At 38.6% G+C, this 22,500-nt stretch overlaps 3 protein-coding genes across 4 annotated transcripts in view; 2 read left to right on the top strand and 1 right to left on the bottom strand.

The window, feature by feature from the left end:
- LOC135109106 (putative neural-cadherin 2) overlaps window positions 1-22,500 on the bottom strand; it is a 137,412-nt gene that overhangs the window by 97,397 nt on the left and 17,515 nt on the right. The gene's annotated exons all lie outside the window — the stretch shown is intronic.
- LOC135109108 (venom toxin OcyC11-like) lies at window positions 10,220-11,902 on the top strand. Its single transcript, XM_064020169.1, has 3 exons — window positions 10,220-10,380; window positions 11,091-11,220; window positions 11,473-11,902. The coding sequence occupies exons 1-3, from the start codon at window positions 10,272-10,274 to the stop codon at window positions 11,615-11,617; spliced, it is 384 nt and encodes a 127-aa protein (XP_063876239.1). The 5' UTR covers window positions 10,220-10,271; the 3' UTR covers window positions 11,618-11,902.
- Window positions 16,523-18,123, top strand: LOC135109105 (venom toxin OcyC11-like). The gene is made up of 3 exons (XM_064020165.1): window positions 16,523-16,683; window positions 17,404-17,533; window positions 17,786-18,123. Exons 1-3 carry the CDS (start codon window positions 16,575-16,577, stop codon window positions 17,928-17,930), a joined length of 384 nt encoding a protein of 127 aa, XP_063876235.1. The 5' UTR covers window positions 16,523-16,574; the 3' UTR covers window positions 17,931-18,123.

The raw sequence follows: 22,500 nt of genomic DNA, 5'->3' as shown, positions 1-22,500 counted from the left end.
CCAACACCGACCCACTCACCCACCCACCCACACACACACACACACACACACACACACACACACACACAGACAGGGTAAGGTTTCATTACGACAGGAAGTTTTGATTTTTATTATATTTCCAATTCGTTCTAACTGAATAATGTTTTAGGGATAAGATTTTAGGAAAGATTTTTTGTCTTGTTGCTTCCTGTGGAAACTGTTGAATTATGTATGTTTAATAATTACCTAAAATCAAACGTAGATTAGTTAAATGTTGCGCTCATTAGAAAAATGTGTTAGTTTCAGCATTACATTTCTCTCTCTCTCTCTCTCTCTCTCTCTCTCTCTCTCTCTCTCTCTCTCTCTCTCTCTCTCTCTCTCTGCCATGGAGAGAATGTATACCCAAATTTACTCTCAAAATTATGCAAATGGTCGTTGCATTTAATTTAGGAGGATTTACTTTCCATCAAAGCGGCATATTATTATATTAAATCCCACTGTTTGTGCTCGCCGTGACATGTTGCACTTTTTTTTTTAACAGAGCTTTATACAAAAAAAAACAAATAATGAGGCGCTTCGCAAAGGGCGTTCAGATTACAAAATGGCCTCTCTTCATGTGCAGCACAAAGTTTTCAAAGCCACTGGATCGTATCAACAGTTTTACCGCTACGCTCGTCCTTCGTTAATATTCAGAGCGCTGTAAAAAAAAAATGTTTGAATGAACATAGATAAAAAATACTAGTAGATTAACTTCGCTTTTTTAGGCTGCAGCATTCAAGAGACTATTGTACAAAAATCAGTGTCAAAGAAGTTGTATTTGATCATGGAAGAAATTGCCTAGCAGTGACGAGGTTGTCGGCGCGGGGTAACGATACTTGCACTGCTCATTGTGAAGTAAATCATATAAGCTGTAAGTACGATTCCAATACTTGTGCAAGCGCCAATGAATCGGACGGAGCAAGGAACTATATACTGATTCGTCACTTCCCTGTCTTATCTTACTAAGGAAATATGACTAATTAATTGTATGATCTTATTGTTGTAGTCAATCATTCGGTCACTCAATCAATCAACATGCTGTTATTATGGGACTGATTGAGTGGTTGCTTATGGCTCATCAATCATTCACACGTGGGTTGTATAGAATGAACTTAATTATTACTATTGGCGCCGCAACAACTGGGCCATGTACCGTCCGGCTGATACAAAATTTTCAGTAACCATGAAAGAACCGATTACCCACATATAAAAGAACATATCATTAGTTGTGTTCTTACCTATTTCTTCTGATCTTACCAAATTTCGTCCATCAATCTAATTTCTACCTAAGACCATAAGAACATAAAGAAAATATGGGAACCCTACATGTGGCAGTTCTTGTATAAAAAGTGCTGTCTTGTACCTACCAATCGTCCTTATCCATAAATTCATCTTGCCTTTTCCTGAAGCTCCGTAATGAATGTGCGCGAACACCGACTAACTCCAATACAGTCATCTAGCAGTCAATTTGAGGACCAGGATCTTTCCATCTTTTTTTTTAAATCAAACTTTATCAAGCTTGAACTTGTTATCTCTAGTCCTATCATGTCTTAACACTAAGGATTTTGGTTGTATTTTCCTTGTTTCTAATGTTCCACTTCCTAATACTTTATATAAAAAACCTAAAAGAAGAAAGAAAAATCTATTCATATTCCATGCCCACACACCGTTTCCTCTGTAACTAGTTCCATAAATCAAGAGCTCTATTTGAATATAAAAATCGTAAATCTTTTTCACCTTACACCGTTAACAACTTTGTGTGTGTGTGTGTGTGTGTGTGTGTGTGTGTGTGTGTGAGGCGGTGGGTGTCAGTTTCTGGTCTTTACTTCCATGGGTGTATATTCAGGTCTCTGTGAGTTTCGATGTGACTGAAAGCAAAAGCAATTGTAGATGCAGTAAGTACACTCGCGGCGACGAAAGAAGTCCCGGTGAAAGATGTATTTTTGAATGGCGTGACGCAAATGACCCAGGGAGAAGGGGAGAGTAGGCTGCACCTGTCTGTTTGTCTGTCTGACTATTTAACTTTTTGCCTGTATGTCTGTCTATCTGTCTGTCTGCCCGTTCGTCTATCTATTTATCTGTCTGTCTACCACTCACTTTGTTCGTCTGCCTTTACATCAATGACTCAGTCAATTAAGTAATCAATCCATCGATCAGTCTCTCTCTCTCTCTCTCTTCTCTCTCTCTCTCTCTCTCTCTCTCTCTCTCTCTCTCTCTCTCTCTCTCTCTCTCTCTCTCTCTCTCTCTCTCTCTCTCTCTCTCTCTCTCTCTCTCTCTCTCTCTCTCTCTCTCTCTCTCTCTCTCTCTCTCTCTCTCTCTCTCTCTCTCTCTCTCTCTCTCTCTCTCTCTCTCTCTCTCTCTCTCCCTTACCTAACTATTTACCAGTGTGCACGGATGAGGTTCTCTCAGTGATATATTCCGAGTAATGAAGGTGTGAGCTCTGTGCTTGACTGCCCGAGAGAAAGAAAGATCGCAGCATTGTTTAAGCCTGAATGAGGATAAATGCTGGAACAAAGGCATGTATGAACAACCGGGAAACAAACTTGCAATACAAGATGCAATACGCAGATCAAAGTTACTCTGTAGGATATTTGAGAACCTAAAACATGTGCATTATTCTAAATGCAGTCGATATATTCAAGTCGTTATGTAAAGAGCTTTAGGTCTCATTAGGAAACGTAAAATAGAATGGTCAGAGCAAAAAAAAAAAAAAAAAAAAAAAAAAAAAAAAAAAAAAAAAAAAAACGTAAAAATAATACGTAAATAAAAACAAGTAGCAAAATTTATAAGTTCGAAATTCGTATGCAGCAAGGAAGGCCTCTAAGTTGGATTTTGCCAAGAGATCTTTAGTAAAAAGTGTTTCCTTTAAAGTAAGTGACTGGTGAAGAGGAGTGTCACGTTTTCTCAGCTGGAGTGACACCTGGGCCCTGAGGGGAGACTTTGCTGAACAATGGACCGTAGAATTTTTGTTCGGTTTTCAAAGGACCATAAAAAAAAAGAAAAAAAGAAAAAAAGCAAAAAATACCAGGTTTTGAGAGGATTGCGAAAAGAAGAAAGGAAGGAAAACGAACTTAAAATTGGAAAATCTAGTATACAAGGCATGCATAGATTCACTACTGTTAAGGTTTATTTACGCATTAAGCGTGTGTACAGGTAGCAGCACACCATGCTGATAAAAGTTACTAGAGTTGCGGTCTATCTATCTGTCTGTCTTTTTACAGCAAGCATTATATTAAGCGCAGTGAAAAATAGTATTCAGGTTAGATGCCAAAAAACTATCTTCATTATTATACAGAACTATAACAAAGCTTCTCTTTCTCTCTCTCTCTCTCTCTCTCTCTCTCTCTCTCTCTCTCTCTCTCTCTCTCTCTCTCTCTCTCTCTCTCTCTCTCTCTCTCTCTCTCTCTCTCTCTCTCTCAGAAGCACCAATAACCGGTTCCGGTCTCAACAGGAATCTATGACGATCAAAGCGATATGATTGCACACCAACAACCGAGTCTTCATCAGCCCTTCAAAGGCGCCACTGGTGTTCCCTGAGGCGCGAGAGACGTGTGTGGCCACCCTCAACAACCAGAAGAACTCGTCACAACACCGTCCCTTTGTCTCCTATCTGCTGCAATTCACCGTCTCTTCCTAACCTTCCTCTTCCTTCCGCTTCTGGCTATGTTCTGTTAACTCCAGGAGCGATGATCAACTTCCCGCCGTTTCTGCCTCTCCTTCCATTTCTCCTACAGAACCAACTTCCCAGCACATTCCCTTCACTCATGGTGCTCAAACCCGGCGGCCTGCCATCCCCTTAATTGCTGCCAGCGCCCCCTTTCCACTCCTGCCACCACGGTTTCATCTTCCACCTACAACTTACGCGCAAGCTTCCTCTGAAGGGCTGTTATTTTTATCTCTGCCATTTAGTTTTCGAACGGCTATAGTTCTCTGCGATTTTAAAGACGTGGGTGCCAAATCGCACTCTCTCCTGAGGCGTGAAAGGAGCTGTAAACTTGATTTCTTACAGTCTATTCCCGAGACACGTTGCTTGTGAATTTGTTGTTAATATTTTACTCACTTTCCCTAATCCTAAACCAAAGCACACACTTTCTGTCTAGTGGACGCATTAAAGACAATTCAAAAGCATGATATATCCTGTTACGAATTTTTATACTCGTTTCTTTCCATAATAATAAAACTACAAATACTTTTCAGTCTGGTAAAGAATGACTTTAATATATGTGAAACAAATTCTTACGACTGATATTTTATACTCGTTAATAGATTTGAAAGTACGGCATATTGTACGAAAGAAAAAAAGAAACGTGCTCAATATGCCGTGTTTATACACACACACACACACACACACACACACACACATACACACACACATTATGTGTGTGTGTGTGTGTGTGTGTGTGTGTGTGTGTGTGTGTGTGTGTGTATCATTCATTAAATTTCTTACTTTCATCACTCTTACATCTTTTTGTCTTGTAGGAATCAACGCTGCTATACGAATATATACGACTTTCCTGTCGGTAATTCTTCATGCTCGTTTCTTTCTTTACTCTTTCTCCGAGTTCTGACACTGATAAAAGAACACATACGATTTCCTTCAGGCTGTTTCTCAAGTGAACCAAAACAATTTAAACTTCCAAGGATTGAACGCCTTCCTCGACACGCTTTGTTGGTTCCGCTGCCCTAAGTTCTCCAATACCATTAGGGGACGTTTAATATTTTCTGAGATATGACAATGATAAACGAGGAAATAGTACCAAATATTGCTATTTGATGATTAGCTGCTCATTTGATATTTATCTCTACAAATAATATATGTAGAGATAAATATCAAATAAACAGCAACAACAACGCATTCCATAGCAACATAGATTATTAGATAATATCTAATATTCTATTTTGTTCCTAAATGCTTTGCTCTGAATCTGCCTCTTTAAGGTCATGGTTCTCCAAAAGTGATATAATATTAGTGTTATGTAGAAACAAAAAACGAGAAAAACAAAAAAATAAAAACAACAACAACGACGGCGACAATAATAATAATAATAATAATAATAATGATAATAATAATAATAATAATAATAATGATAATAATAATAATTATAATAATAATTGTAATAATAATAATAAGAAGAAAAGAGAAACAAAAACAACAACAACAACAACCACCACAGTAATAATACCACCACAACTGCCAACAACAACAGCAAGAACAACAACAGGAACAACTGCAACAAAAATGGTAACAATAGCAGGAGCAACACTAGAAGCAGCAGCAACAGCAGCAGCACCAGCAGCAGCAGCACCAGCAGCAGCAACAACAACAACAACAAAAACAACAACAACGAGTAACAGAAACAGTAAGAACTGCAACAAAAATGGTAACAGCAGCAGCAGCAGCAGCAGCATTAGCAGCAACAACAACAACAACAACAACAACAACAACAATAACAACAACAGCAATAACATCATCATCACTGGTAACAAAAGCAAGAATAATGATAATACAGAAGTGTACAGTCGTGGCCAAAAGTCCAATAACCTTCACTCTTCCACCAAGCCTAGGTCTTTCGTAAGTCTGAGGTCCTCTGATTTGCTTAGAATCTGTCAGTTGCTTAGTTTTGTGGAGACTGGCAGAAAATTTGACAACTAACGACTGGGGGAAGTTCTGACCATAACTGTACTAATATATTTAGTTCTTGATTGCAGAAAAATATCCTCCAGAAAAAAAAAACGAAAAAAAAAACGAATGAAGCAATCACTTTAATAAAGATGGGCATTATTATCAGAATAAAGACATTACAGGTGGTACTTGGTATTTTCCTGCAAGTGGTAATGAAGATCCTTGCTTGGCTACGTGGTTACTCTTTCCTTCCTGAGTAGACAAAGGACCTCCATTTGTAAGAGCAGGAAAAGTTGTAATGAACGCAGAAAACGCGCGGGGGAAGGGAAGGGAAGGGCCGCGGGCGAATAATATGATTCAAGACCAACGCATGAGGTTCAGTCTTTTCATGTTTTCCTTATTACACATGACTAATATTTCACACACACACACACACACACACACACACACACACACACACACACACACACACACACACACACACACACACACACACACACACACACACACACACAGACGAGTGCTTACTTAACTCTTGCTATCATCTACTCGCCCTTTATTCCCTTTCTCAACTGTACCCGTTCAGCCTCATGGCTCCCAATATGAATAAACTATTTACTATTATTATTGTTATTGTTATTACTACTACTACTACTACTAGTGTTACTACTACTACTACTACTACTGCTACTACTACTACTACTACTATCATCATTATTATCACACACACACACACACACACACACACACACACACACACACAAGGAAATTATGAGAAAAATCTTCACACATTAATTTTTCTTTACTCTGACTGAGAAGAGGACGCAGAGGGAGATCAAGAAGATGTTACGACAATACCCATACATGACGCACAGTGATGAGTCAGAGCACGGATGGCATCCCTCTGGATAGCATGATGGACAGGCAAGTCATCCTCCTCATTTATGATGCAGTACCGAGGCATGATTGTTTAATTAACGAATAGATCACCCTTGTTCTCTCCCCTCACATGTCTCACGTGTCTGGCGGCTGGTTTGTGGATGGATTCACTGCTTCGGTGGTGGTGGTGGTGGTGGTGGTAATAGCAGTAAATAGTCGTATTTGGTATTATTATTACTACTATTACTACTTATTACTATTACTATTATTACTACTACTACTACTACTATTACTACTACTACTACTACTACTACTACGACTACTACTACTACTGCTTTTGTCATTATTATTATTGTTATTGTTATTATCATTATTATCATTATTATTATTATTATTATTATTATTATTATTATTATTATTATTATTATTACTTTTAGTGGTAGATAAATATTTTTAATTGGTGTCTCACTTTACACAGGGAAAGATTTCCAAACCATTTTTGTTATTATAATTTTCTGAAAGTAATTGCCGAAGGGAAAGTTTTGTTGAGTAGCGGGTGAAAAGGTGAGTGTTACAATACACCTCACTCGGGTCTTACTGGAGGTCACATGTATCCGGTGCAGGTGTTAGCTGAGGGTATCTCCAACAGCATCCTGTTTTTGCCTTTAGTACACGTCCGAGCCAGGCGTTGGACTGCACGATAAAGCCACATCTTGCGTTGGTATGTGCTTTGGAATGACTTAAGTTATACTCGTATGTTCTAAGTGACTAAAATCGATTATAATACACTCAGCTATAAAAGGAAAAAAAAAAAAAAATAAATAAATAAAAAATAAAAAGTAAAAAAAAAATAAATAAATAAAAATAAATAAATAAATAAAAAAAAAATAAAAACGTTCGGCACTCTTTATATTTTATACCGTTGATAATTTCTCTCTAATTCTAAATTTAACTTCTATTAGTGTAGTTATATGCTTGAAATCTACTTATAACCTTTTGTAAACTAAGATACAAGTTTCATCGTGTTTCTAACACACACACACACACACACACACACACACACAAAATAAATAAATAAATAAATAAGTGCCTGACATAAGCTTACATGATGGAGTGACAACATTTTTATAAGCTATTCAGTGGACGGGGATGGGGTGTTGGGCGCCATCTTGTGACCCATCCAGGAAGCACAATTCATGACCTCGTTGTTGCCGTGATAAACATTCAGAAGTGATGAAGAGGTCTAGCAGTCAGGAGCAAAGACCTGACGCCTAAACAGGAGACCAGATTAAATTCAATTAGATAGGTTAGCCTACCATAGACAACTTCGTAAGGGTGAATATGTATGCTTTTTTTTTTTTTCCCGATGAAGGAAGTTCCCCCACCACCAGCAGCACCAACCATCAACCGTCCAGTACATGAAGCGCGGCTACACTGGTGGTGGCTGGAGAGGCGTACCTTTCCCTGAGGCACGTGATTTACGCTGTTCTTTAATTAAATGACCCCACATTACCGACTTCCTAGCTCCCAGATTCACCGTGCACTCAATTAGAAGGTGTTAAGATATACATTGCAAAGTTCTGACAAAGAATCATTCTGTGAACACCTGTTAACGCATGTGAGGAGTCTGACCATACGACATGCGGCTGTTCAGAAACATAATGTTACGTTAAAATGTACTTGGGTGAGCGAAGGTGAAATTGTTTTCAAGTGACTCAACTATATAGTATGTCACCATTTCTTTTCATTTTTTTTCTTTTTCGGCAAGAGAAATGAAAAGCCCGTTTGTTATTTATTTTTCACGTGGTCAGTGGTAAATTGCAGCGCCAAGAATCGGACTGCTGTTTGTTGCATTCACGGGGAAAGTCTTCCGTTGCTGCCACTTGTACTGCGCCTTCCTCATGCCATGATCATTGTGCTTAGGGAAAGGGCTCATGATCCCATTAAATGTAATATTCCCTTAAGGCTATAAGGTAAGTGACTGGGGAGTTTGAGAGAAATGTTCATGTTATATAGAGTTCAGAGTCCATAAGGGAACAATGGTAAGCAGCATACAATCAACAGTGCATACAATAAAGGCGAGAACAGAGGTGAGAATGCTGAGGTGGATAAAGGGTGTGTCACTCAGAGAACATCTACGAAATGAAGATCTAAGGAGAGCAGGAGTGGAATACGTTGTGGAAATGATAAGATAAAAAAAATGAGAAGGTTTTGCCGCGTAGTAAGAAGAGAAGACCAGGAACCGATTATAAGAGGCAGGGGAAAACCAGCTGAGAGAAGGTCAAGAGGGAGACAGAGTGAAAAAGAGGGATGGAATTGTGGTAGAACTGCAAAGGATGGGAGTCACAGAGGAAGGTGTAAAGGTCAGAAACAACTGGAAAAGACTTGTACATGGCGCCAACACATACTTTAGGGGAACGGCGAAAAAAGAAACAAAAAAGGCGAGAAATGCAAAGTACTTCTAAATGATTAAAGGCGTTAATGACAGCAACAATAAGTGTAGGACATAGACCAGAGGGCTGAAATTATTACACATAATACAATAAATGCTAAATGCTGCCATATCATACATACTCGCGGATCCATATTTTGTCATCATTGTGAGTCTTATATTCCAGCACTAACGAAGACATCCTTATCTTCCACCGCACCGACAAAAGTGGCATTTATTATTATTGGAATTACATATATATATATATATATATATATATATATATATATATATATATATATATATATATATATATATATATATATATATATATATATATATATATATATATATATATATATATATATATATATATATATATATATATATATATATATATATATATATATCAAATAAACTTCCAACGCAAGATGACGATGTGATGATTCTAGGTTCATTACAGTGCTATCTGCGAACATGTTACGATGAAATGTAAAAGAGTAAGCAGAAGTGGTATCGCTTATACACAGTTAACTCAAGTTCATCGTCTACGTGTGCTACTTTACAACCGTATTAATAATGACTATGTTAATGACGGCACGGTGAAGTGAATGTAATGAGCGCACGTATCGTCCACAGTATAGTATTTACATTACGCAAAGGAACAATGACGAGTGATGATCGCAAGGTGTGACCTATACATGATTCCCACTCAATAAAACAAAAAGTAATATCATACAGGTAACTCGTGCCAAATCTATGAACGTAAACTAAATATCATGTTCTGTTAACCACTGGACAACTATTGACAGTGTGGCACTTGTTACTTCACGTCAAAAGCCCTGTGTGGTTTTGCCGAGGAAAATCAAAACAACGTACAGGCACGTTGAGGAATCCTCTCGCTGTCGCTGTTGTCTCTCGAAAGCATACTCTAGACTTGTAAAAATCTAGTCAGCACGAGAAGGCAAGGTAATGATGGTAATCAGAGTTAGAACAAAACTTTCATTAGAGGTCTAACAAGACACCTCTGAAAATATATAGGCTTTTTTTTTTTTTTAAGCACTGTCTTTTTTGGAAGGACCATTATAATATTTTCTTTTCAGCTCATTATGCTTTTGGCCGGAAGCCTTAGCACGTAAATAAATCAATAAAATAAATAAATAAATAAATGAAGGCAATAAAGATAATACGGCTCCCAGCACCTTCAAGCACTCAAGTCTCATTCCGCGGAAATGACAATCTCGTCATAAATATCTGGTGTATGACTCCACTGTTCACGCAGTCTGAAGTCAGTCGTGGCCCAGAGCAGAAAGGATAGGGATGCTGCGTGCTGTACTGCTTGCCGAGTGTGCCTTGGTGCTGGTGCTGCTGCTGCCGGCCGTTCCCCCCGCCAGGGCTGCTTTGGCCTGGGGAAACGCCACTGATCCCGGTAAACAAAGAGGCGTGGATATATTTAGATTTTCCATAAAAAAAGAGAAAAATATATATAAAAACGACGAGAGAGAGAGAGAGAGAGAGAGAGAGAGAGAGAGAGAGAGAGAGAGAGAGAGAGAGAGAGAGAGTGGAGTAGAGACAGAGGCGAGTGAGAGGGATGTTTGGGAGAATATTTGAAAACAAAAATATGGAGACAATTGTGAGAGAGCATAAGGAGATAGGATTAGGTAGTATAGTTGAAGGCACGTTTTGATAGGGATTAAGTAGTATAGTTGAAGGCACGTTTTTATAGTAATTACACTATGGCAAGTAAGTAGTATTTCGGCCGACACACCGTGTAACTGTAAGACATATTCAGAAACTCGTAGGGGTTATTGTTACTTGTAGATTAAGAATGGAAGGGAACAGGATCACTCGATTTGCTCGTGAGTGCTTTGGTAATCAACTTTTGCAAAACACATTGACGTTAACTCTAACATATTTTTCTCATATACAGCTTTTTAGGAACTTATTTTTTGTAGTAAGCAAGTTTTCTGAAATAGTCATGTAGCTTAAAACACAAATTTTACCTTTATTTTGTGTTCACACAAACATTTTTTTTTTTTTTAATAATTTTGTGAAAGAGCGAACACAGCTGAGAAAGTGAAGGATGGATGGCGGCAGCATAATAACAATGATTGTACTGTTTAATCCTTGTGTCTACAGACCATCCAGGGACGTGCCTCCTCAGACGTGAGGGGATCAGACTGAAAAACGGGCAAGAGTGGTACTTCCCTGACTGCATGGTCGTCTCCTGTTACCGTGATGGAAATGACATGATGATTAGATATATCTCGTACGTCTGGTCACTGCCTGTATGAAGATATTGCCCATGATCTCCCTGAGAAAATTCCCCTCCATGATAAATTTACCCAAGCCTAACGTAACCTAACCAACCTGATCTAACTTGGTCTCATCTAATGTGATGTAATAAACCTTAGGGAAATAATTGATGAAGAAAAATGTGTTTTCTGTGTGTGAAGAGATATCTGACTTTTGAGATGAGTGCAGAGTAACAACAATTCTTCCCACTGACTGCTCTCACCAGGTGCGGGAAGATAGGTGTGCCTCCGTCCTGTACTCTCATTCGAGACCTGTCCAAGCCTTACCCGGGCTGCTGCGGCGAAGTGTCCTGCCCGAAACCCAAACAACCCTTGTTGGCCAGATTTGACCGCAGTGCCCGCCATGACTGACCTGCTGTGACTACTTCCCTGTGGATCTTAGATTTTCCACGTATAGAGAAACTTGTCATTGTGATTCAAATCATATTTGTCATCCACAAGAATTGCTAAAAGTGAAAGCTGTCTTCTGTTTTATCTTTCTATGTAACTTCGAATTATAATCATTGTAGTTTGTATTATGACTGTAATCCACAAGAACTACTAAGTATACGTATAAATAACCTATTAATTTCTTTAAGGTAACTTAATTTTCATCAAGACTGGAAGACACCCGTTAAATAAAAGGGTGTTTCTGGGTTTTATTTTTTTGTTTATTCCTCATATATATATATATATATATATATATATATATATATATATATATATATATATATATATATATATATATATATATATATATATATATATATATATATATATATATATATATATATATATATATGTATATATACATATACATATACAAGTATTTCAAGTGTATTTTTTTTTTTTTCATGAAGAAAGGAGACCGGTCAAGAGAGAGAGAGAGAGAGAGAGAGAGAGAGAGAGAGAGAGAGAGAGAGAGAGAGAGAGAGAGAGAGAGAGAGAGAGAGAGAGGCTTACTGAAGTGCCGTTCTCCAGAGAGAACTCCTGAAAGAGTTCAAATCATAGGAAGGTGGAGATAATAAAGCAGGCAGGGAGTTCCAGAGTTTACCAGAGAAAGGAATGAATGATTCAGAATACTGGTCAACTCTTGCATTAGAGAGGTGGACAAAACAGGAATGAAAGAAAGAAGAAAGTATTGTGCAGGGAAACTGCGGAAGGAGGGGAGGCATTCAGTTAGCAGGATCAGAAGAGCAGTTAGCATGAAAATAGCGATAAAAAATAGCACGAAATGCAACACTACGGCGATGAGAGAGAGGCGGAAGACAGTCACTTAGAGGAGAGGAGGTGATAAGACGAAAAGCTTTTAATTCCACTCTGTCTAAAAGATTGGTATGAGTGGAATCTACCGTACATGTGAACCATACTCCATACATGGACGATAAAGCCCCTGTACAGAGTTAGCAACTTATGGTGGAGGCGGTAAGAAAAACTGGCCTAACTTCATAGAAGATGTTTTAGCTAGAGATGCAAAGTGAAGTTTCCAGTGTAGATTATAAGTACAGGACAGACCGAGGATGTTCAGAGTAGAAGAGGGGACAGTTGAGTGTCACTGAAGAAGAGGGGATAGTTCTCTAGAAGGATGTGTCGAGTTGACAGATGGAGGAATTGAGTTTTTGAAGCATTGAACAATAATAAAATTGCTCTTCCCCTATCAGAAAATTTAGAAATATCAAAAGTCAGGTGTTCTGTGGCTTACCTGCATGAACTGTTTACTTCCTGAACGGCTGAACGTCTACGAAAAAACGTGGAAAAGTGCAGTTTGGTATCATCAACGTAGGAGTCGATAGGACAAGAAGTTTGGTTTAAAAGATCATTGATGAATAATAAGAAGAAAGTGGGTGACAGGATAGAACCCTAAGGAACACCACTGTTAAAAGATTTAGGAGAAGAACAGTGACCGTCTACCACAGCAGGAATAGAACGGTGAGAAAAGAAATTTGAGATAAAGTTATATAGATATAAGTCGTAGGAGGGTAGACCGGAAACCAAAAACTTGTGTCGGGGTCTACCAAAATCTTCTGATATGTCTAAGGCAACATCAAAAGTTTCACCAAAATCTCTAAAAGAAGATGACCAAGACCCGTTAAGGAAAGTCAGATCACCAGTAGAGCGGCCTTCATGGAACCCATACTGGCGATCAGATAGAAGGTTGTGAAGCAATAGATGTTTAAGAATCTTCCTGTTGAGCACAGATAAAAAAAAAAAAAGGGGAAAAAAAATAGAGGAAGGAAATTAAAGCAATAACACGGTAGTCTGATGGATTAGAACGGTCACTCTTTTTAGGAACAGGCTGAATTTAGGGAAACTTTTAGCAAAAATGAAAGATAGATGTTGATAGAGTTGAAAGAATTTGGGCAAGGTGCAACCATTGAGGCACACTTTCGGAGAACAATGGGAGGACCCACTCAGGATGATAAACCTTCCGACAGTTTAGGACAGCGAGGGTTTAGGCAATGTATCCTGTGCAGGTGTCAGCTGCATCCTGTTTTCGTCTTAAATATACATCAGTACCAGGTGTTAGACTACACGATAAAGAGATCTTGGGTTGGTATGTGCTTTGGAATGACTTAAGTTATATGTTCTTGACTTAAGTTATATGTTCTAAATAACTAAAATCGATTATAATACATTCAGCTAAAAAAAAAAAAAAAAGAAGATGGACACACTTTATATTTTGTATTGTAGATAGTTCCTCTCTAATTATAAATTCAATTTCTATTAGTGTAGTTATATCAAACACCCAGTTGACGACTTACAGGTCTGTCTTGTTTGTAGTCTACTTATATTCTTTAGTAAACATAGATACAAGTTTCATGTTTATATTACACACACACACACACACACACACACACACACACACACACACACACACACACTAAATAAATAAATAAATAAGTGCCTGACATAAGCTTACATGATGGAGTGACATTTTTATAAGCTATTCAGTGGACGGGGATGGGGTGTTGGGCTCCATCTTGTGACCCATCCAGGATGCATAATTCATGACCTCGTTGTTGCCGTAATAAATATTCAGAAGTGATGAAGAGGTCTAGCAGTCAGGAGCAAAGACCTGACGCCTAAACAGGAGACCAGATTATATTCAATTAGATAGGTTAGCCTACCATAGACAACTTCGTAAGGGTGAATATGTATGCTTTTTTTTTTTTCCCCGATGAAGGAAGTCCCCCCACCACCAGCAGCACCAACCATCAACCGTCCAGTACATGAAGCGCGGCTACACTGGTGGTGGCTGGAGAGGCGTACCTTTCCCTGAGGCACGTGATTTACGCTGTTCTTTAATTAAATGACCCCACATTACCGACTTCCTAGCTCCCAGATTCACCGTGCACTCAATTAGAAGGTGTTAAGATATACATTGCAAAGTTCTGACAAAGAATCATTCTGTGAACACCTGTTAACGCATGTGAGGAGTCTGACCATACGACATGCGGCTGTTCAGAAACATAATGTTACGTTAAAATGTACTTGGGTGAGCGAAGGTGAAATTGTTTTCAAGTGACTCAACTATATAGTATGTCACCATTTCTTTTCATTTTTTTTTCTTTTTCGGCAAGAGAAATGAAAAGCCCCTTTGTTATTTATCTTTCACGTGGTCAGTGGTAAATTGCAGCGCCAAGAATCGGACTGCTGTTTGTTGCATTCACGGGGAAAGTCTTCCGTTGCTGCCACTTGTACTGCGCCTTCCTCATGCCATGATCATTGTGCTTAGGGAAAGGGCTCATGATCCCATTCCCAATGAGAAGGTTTTGGCACGTAGTAACAAGAGAAGACCAGGAACCGATTATAAGAAGCAGGGGAAAACCAGCTGAGAGAAGGTCAAGAGGGAGACAGAGTGAAAAAGAGGGATGGAATTGTGGTAGAACTGCAAAGGATGGGAGTCACAGAGGAAGGTGCAAAGGTCAGAAACAACTGGAAAAAACTTGTACATGGCGCCAACACAGACTTTAGGGGAAAAGCGAAGAGAAAAAAAAAAGGCGAGAAATGCAAAGTACTTCTAAATGATTAAAGGCGTTAATGACAGCAACAATAAGTGTAGGACATAGACCAGAGGGCTGAAATGATTACACATAATACAATAAATGCTAAATGCTGCCATATCATACATACTCGCGGATCCATATTTTGTCATCACTGTGAGTCTTATATTCCAGCACTAACAAAGACATCCTTATCTTCCACCGCACCGACAAGAGTGGCATTTATTATTATTGGAATTATAGTGGCGAGTATTAAGAGCCAGAAAAAAAAAAAAAAAAAAAAAAAAAAAAAAAAATATATATATATATATATATATATATATATATATATATATATATATATATATATATATATATATATATATATATATATATATATATATATATATATATATATATATATATATATATATATCAAATAAACTTCCAACGCAAGATGACAATGTGATGATTCTAGGTTCATTACAGTGCTATCTGCGAACATGTTACGATGAAATGTAAAAGAGTAAGCAGAAGTGGTATCGCTTATACACAGTTAACTCAAGTTCATCGTCTACGTGTGCTACTTTACAACCGTATTGATTATGACTATGTTAATGACGGCACGGTGAAGTGAATGTAATGAGCGCACGTATCGTCCACAGTATAGTATTTACATTACGCAAAGGAACAATGACGAGTGATGATCGCAAGGTGTGACCTATACATGATTCCCACTCAATAAAACAAAAAGTAATATCATACAGGTAACTCGTGCCAAATCTATGAACGTAAACTAAATATCATGTTCTGTTAACCACTGGACAACTATTGACAGTGTGGCACTTGTTACTTCACGTCAAAAGCCCTGTGTGGTTTTGCCGAGGAAAATCAAAACAACGTACAGGCACGTTGAGGAATCCTCTCGCTGTCGCTGTTGTCTCTCGAAAGCATACTCTAGACTTGCAAAAATCTAGTCAGCACGAGAAGGCAAGGTAATGATGGTAATCAGAGTTAGAACAAAACTTTCATTAGAGGTCTAACAAGACACCTCTGAAAATATATAGGCTTTTTTTTTTTTTTAAGCACTGTCTTTTTTGGAAGAATCATTATAATATTTTCTTTTCAGCTCATTATGCTTTTGGCCGGAAGCCTTAGCACGTAAATAAATCAATAAAATAAATAAATAAATAAATGAAGGCAATAAAGATAATACGGCTCCCAGCACCTTCAAGCACTCAAGTCTCATTCCGCGGAAATGACAATCTCGTCATAAATATCTGGTGTATGACTCCACTGTTCACGCAGTCTGAAGTCAGTCGTGGCCCAGAGCAGAAAGGATAGGGATGCTGCGTGCTGTACTGCTTGCCGAGTGTGCCTTGGTGCTGGTGCTGCTGCTGCCGGCCGTTCCCCCCGCCAGGGCTGCTTTGGGCTGGGGAAACGCCACTGATCCCGGTAAACAAAGAGGCGTGGATATATTTAGATTTTCCATAAAAAAAGAGAAAAATATATATAAAAACGACGAGAGAGAGAGAGAGAGAGAGAGAGAGAGAGAGAGAGAGAGAGAGAGAGAGAGAGAGAGAGAGAGAGAGGGAGAGAGTGGAGTAGAGACAGAGGCGAGTGAGAGGGATGTTTGGGAGAATATTTGAAAACAAAAATATGGAGACAATTGTGAGAGAGCATAAGGAGATAGGATTAGGTAGTATAGTTGAAGGCACGTTTTGATAGGGATTAAGTAGTATAGTTGAAGGCACGTTTTTATAGTAATTACACTATGGCAAGTAAGTAGTATTTCGGCCGACACACCGTGTAACTGTAAGACATATTCAGAAACTCGTAGGGGTTATTGTTACTTGTAGATTAAGAATGGAAGGGAACAGGATCACTCGATTTGCTCGTGAGTGCTTTGGTAATCAACTTTTGCAAAACACATTGACGTTAACTCTAACATATTTTTCTCATATACAGCTTTTTAGGAACTTATTTTTTGTAGTAAGCAAGTTTTCTGAAATAGTCATGTAGCTTAAAACACAAATTTTACCTTTATTTTGTGTTCACACAAACATTTTTTTTTTTTAATAATTTTGTGAAAGAGCGAACACAGCTGAGAAAGTGAAGGATGGATGGCGGCAGCATAATAACAATGATTGTACTGTTTAATCCTTGTGTCTACAGACCATCCAGGGACGTGCCTCCTCAGACGTGAGGGGATCAGACTGAAAAACGGGCAAGAGTGGTACTTCCCTAACTGCATGGTCGCCTCCTGTTACCGTCATAGAAATGACATGATGGTTCAATATATCTCGTACGTCTGGTCACTGCCTGTATGAAGATATTGCCCATGATCTCCCTGAGAAAATTCCCCTCCATGATAAATTTACCCAAGCCTAACGTAACCTAACCAACCTGATCTAACTTGGTCTCATCTAATGTGATGTAATAAACCTTAGGGAAATAACTGATGAAGAAAAATGTGTTTTCTGTGTGTGAAGAGATATCTGACTTTTGAGATGAGTGCAGAGTAACAACAATTCTTCCCACTGACTGCTCTCACCAGGTGCGGGAAGATAGGTGTGCCTCCGTCCTGTACTCTCATTCGAGACCTGTCCAAGCCTTACCCGGGCTGCTGCGGTGAAGTGTCCTGCCCGAAACCCAAACAACCCTTGTTGGCCAGATTTGACCGCAGTGCCCGCCATGACTGACCTGCTGTGACTACTTCCCTGTGGATCTTAGATTTTCCACGTATAGAGAAACTTGTCATTGTGATTCAAATCATATTTGTCATCCACAAGAATTGCTAAAAGTGAAAGCTGTCTTCTGTTTTATTTTTCTATATAACTTCGAATTATAATCATTGTAGTTTGTATTATGACTGTAATCCACAAGAACTACTAAGTATATGTATAAGTATCCTACTAATTTCTTTAAGGTAATCTAATTTTCATTAGGGTTGGAAAACACCCTTTAAAAAAAAGTGTTTCTGGGTTTTATTTTTTTGTTTATTCCTGATATATATATATATATATATATATATATATATATATATATATATATATATATATATATATATATATATATATATATATATATATATATATATATATATATATATATACACGAGTTTAAACAAGAATTTAAAAAAGTAATCTAGAGTGAAAGAAGTACTTGAAGTGCCTTCTTTTTCTTTTTCATGAAGAAGGGCGACCGATCACGAGAGAGAGAGAGAGAGAGAGAGAGAGAGAGAGAGAGAGAGAGAGAGAGAGAGAGAGAGAGAGAGAGAGAGAGAGAGGCTTACTGAGTTGCTGGTCCCCAAAGAGTCGAGAGCGGTAGTAAGTATTTAAAGGATAAGTGTGTTGAAACCTCCCTCCTGAAAGAGTTCAAATCATAGGAAGGTGGAGATACTAAAGCAGGCAGGGGGGTTCCAGAGTTTACCAGAGAAAGGGATGAATGATTCAATATACTGGTTAACTCTTGCGTTAGAGAGATGGACAGAATAGGGGTGAAAGAAAGAAGAAAGTCTTGTGCAGCGAAACTGCGAGGAGGAGGAGAGGCATTCAGTTAGCAGGTTCAGATGAGCAGGTAGCATGAAAATAGCGGTAAAAAATAGCACAAAATGCAACACTGCGGCGATGAGAGAGAGGATGAAGACAGTCAAGTTAGAGGAGAGGCGGTGATTAGACGAAAAACTTTTGATTCTACCCTGTCTAAAGGAGCAGTATGATTGGAATCCCCCATACATGTGAACCATACTCCATACATGGAAAGATAAGGCCTTTGTACAAAGTTAGCAACTTATGTTTGGGTCTGAGAAAAATTGGCGGAGACGACTCAGAACGCCTAACTTCATAGAAGATGTGTTAGATAGAGACCCGATGTGAAGTTTCCAGTTTAGATTATAAGTAAAGGACAGACCAAGGGTATTCAGTGTAGAAGAGGGGACAGTTGGATGTCATTGAAGAAAAGATGATAGTTGTCTAGAAGGTTGTGTGGAGTTGATATATGGAGGAATTGAGTTTTTGAGGCATTGAACAAGTTTGCTCTTGCCGAATAAAAAAATTGAGAGATATCACAAATCAGATGTTCTATAGCTTACCTGCGTGAGCTGTTTACTTCCTGAACGGTTGAACATCTATGAAAAGACGTGGAAAAGTGCAGGGTGGTTTCATGAGCGTAGGAGTGGACAGTACAAAAAGTTTGATTTAAAAGATCATTGATGATTAATATAAAGAAAGTGGGTGACAGGACAGCACCCTGAGGAACACCACTGTTAAAAGATTTAGGAGAAGAATAGTGACCGTCTACCACAACAGCAATATAACTGTCAGAAAGGAAACCTGAGATTAAGTTACATAGATAGAAGCCATAGGAGGGTAGTTTGGAAATCAAAGATTTGTGTTAGAGACTATCAAAAGCTTTTGATATGTCCAAGGCAACATCAAAATTTCACCAAAATCTTTAAAAGAGGATGATCAAGACTCAGTAAGGAAAACCAGAAGATCGCCGGTAGAGCGGCCTTGACGGAACTCATACTAGCGTTCAGATAGACAGAAAGTTGTGAAGTGATAGATGTTTAAGAATCTTCCTGTTGAGATAGATTCAAAAGCTTTTGATAGGCAGGAAATTAATGCAATAGGACGGTAGTTTGAGTGGGCAAGGTGTAAGTACGGATGCACAGTTTCGGAGAACAAGAGGAGGGATCCCATCAGATCCATAAGCCTTCTGAGGGTTTAGGCCAGTGACGGCTTGGAAAACATCATTCCGAAGAATTTTAATAGGTAACATGAAGTAGTCAGAGGGTGGAGGAGAGGGAGGAACAAGTCCTGAATCTTCCAAGGTAGAGTTTTTAGTAAAGGTTTGAGCGAAGAGTTCAGCTTTAGTGATAGATGTGATAGCAGTGGTGCCATCTGGTTAATATAAAGGAGAAAAAGAAAACGAAGCAAAGTTATTGAAGATGTTTTGGCTAGATGACACAAGTCATGAGGGGAGTTAGATCTTGAAAGATTTTGACACTTTCTATTAACGAAGGAGTTTTTGGCTAGTTTTAGAACAGACTTGACATCATTCCGGGCAGAAATATAAAATGCATTTGATTCTGGTGATGGAAGGGGCAAGTACTTTTGTGGGCCACCTCTGTGTCATGCATAGCACGAGAAGAGGCTGTGTTAAACTAAGGTTTGGAAGTTTTAGGTGGAGAAAAAGAGTGAGGAATGTACGCCTCCATGCCAAACACTGTCATCGTTATGCGCTCAGCACACAGAGACGGGTCTCTGACACAGCAGTCATTCCAAGGAAAATCAACAAAATACATCCTTAGATCTCCTTAACTAGCAGAGGCAAAACGCCAGAAGCACCTCCGCTTAGGGGGATCCTGAGGAGGGATTGGAGCGATAGGACAAGATACAGATATGAGATTGTGATCGGAGGAGCCCAAAGGAGAAGAATGTTGGGCGTATCTCTAAGACGGTCAGGAATACGAGTAGGGTGTTGCACCAATTGCTCTATATCATGGAGGATAGCAAAGTTGAACGTTAGTTCACCAGGATGGTCAGTGAAGGGAGAGGAAAGCCAAAGCTGGTGGAGAACATTGAAGTCTTCAAGAATGGAGATATCCGGGAAAGGGAAGAGACTCAGAATGTGCTTTACTTTGGAGGTCAAGTGATCAAAGAATTTATTATAGTCAGAGAATTAGGTGAGAGGTATACATCACAGATATATTTAGTTTGAGAGCGACTCTGTAGTCGTAGCCAGATGGTGGAAAACTCGGAAGATTCAAGAGCGTGGGCACGAGAGCACGTTAAGTCGATGCGCACATAAACGCAACATCCAGCTTTGGATTGAAAATGAGAATAGAGAAAGTAGGAGGGAACAGAAAAGGGGCCACTGTCTGTTGCCTCAGTGTTTCAGTGAGGAAGAGAAGATGAGGTTTAGTAGAGGAGAGGTAATGTTCTACAGACTGAAAATTAGGTCGAAGACCGGGAATACTGCTGAAGTTAAAGAAGAAAAAGTTGAGAGGGGTGTCAAGTCACTAAAAGTCGATACCAGAAGAGCAGTCCGACCTGGGTACATTTGTGGCCCCCTATTCAGATGGAGATTCCGAGGCTGGTGTAGGAATCGCCATGATAATTTTGAATTTTGAGTAAAGGTGTGTGTGTAATGAAATGCTTGTAGTTTTGTATGAAAGAAGAGAGTTGTCTTTAGAGGGCAGGCTGTGACTGCCCCCTTGTGTTGTGAGACACAAAGGGAAACGTTCAGTGAGGCCACAGCTGGGTTTGATGATAAGTTCATAGCACTCTCTAATCCAGTGCTTTAGACCTCACTGGGAGTAACGTTTCAGCAGATGTCTACTGCCTCCTCCCTCCTGTCTCTCTGTTAAATAATTTTTAAACAGTGGAAGCATTTGGCATCGAATCACATAATAGTGCATTTAATCATAAGAATTTTGTGGTTAATGTATCCAAGGCTTTACCGAAATCGATAAAGATGGATAGAACAGAGGGTTTGTTATCAAGGGCACACAAAAAAAAAAGATATTCAGTGCTGCTAAAGTGTTACATTGTTGCCTGAAACCGCAATGGGGGATTAAAAATTTTAATATTTTCCAAGTAACATCTTAAATGTGTTTTCATAAGAGTCTCAAATATCTTTGAGAATACTCTAAGTTGAGAAATTGGTCGGTAATTTTTTGGGTCATCTGTACACCCAGATTTGTGAACAGGAGTAATTTTGGCAGTTTTTGAAACAGTTGGAAAGGTTCCGGTAGAAAGAGACTGATTAAAGTGTATAGGTAAAGGAATAGAAAATAGATTAGCATTTCTTTTAATAAGAAACTCTTACGTCATGTATACCAGAATTTTTGTTATTTAATGAATTAATTACTGTATTTAAATCATAAGTGGTGACTATGAGGAATAACACTAAGTGTGGGTAATTATTTCTTATATAATCTTTTGGGTTTCTGTTGGACTGTGGGAGATTATTGTCAAGATCTGGTGCAATACTGGAGAAGTATCTATTAAAAACTTCTGAGATATCTGATGGATTATTCAATGTGAAATTGTTATACTGTAACCTCTTAATTGTGTTTGTATTGCATTTATTTCATTTTATCTCATTAATTGTTTGTGATATTTTCTTTGTACTGATTGTAAAGTCACAAAATGTCTGACGATAACAACTGGATTTGGTAGCAAGTATAACTTGGGTTTGATTGTTTCTATATTGTTTGTATATATTATGTGGAATTGTTCCTAGTTTACACATCTTGAATAGTTT

Source organism: Scylla paramamosain, chromosome 18 (assembly GCF_035594125.1).
Source record: "Scylla paramamosain isolate STU-SP2022 chromosome 18, ASM3559412v1, whole genome shotgun sequence".
NCBI classification, from domain to species: Eukaryota; Metazoa; Arthropoda; class Malacostraca; order Decapoda; family Portunidae; genus Scylla; species Scylla paramamosain.
Note: the sequence above shows the minus strand (reverse complement) of the source record. Positions and strands in the feature narration are given on the sequence as shown.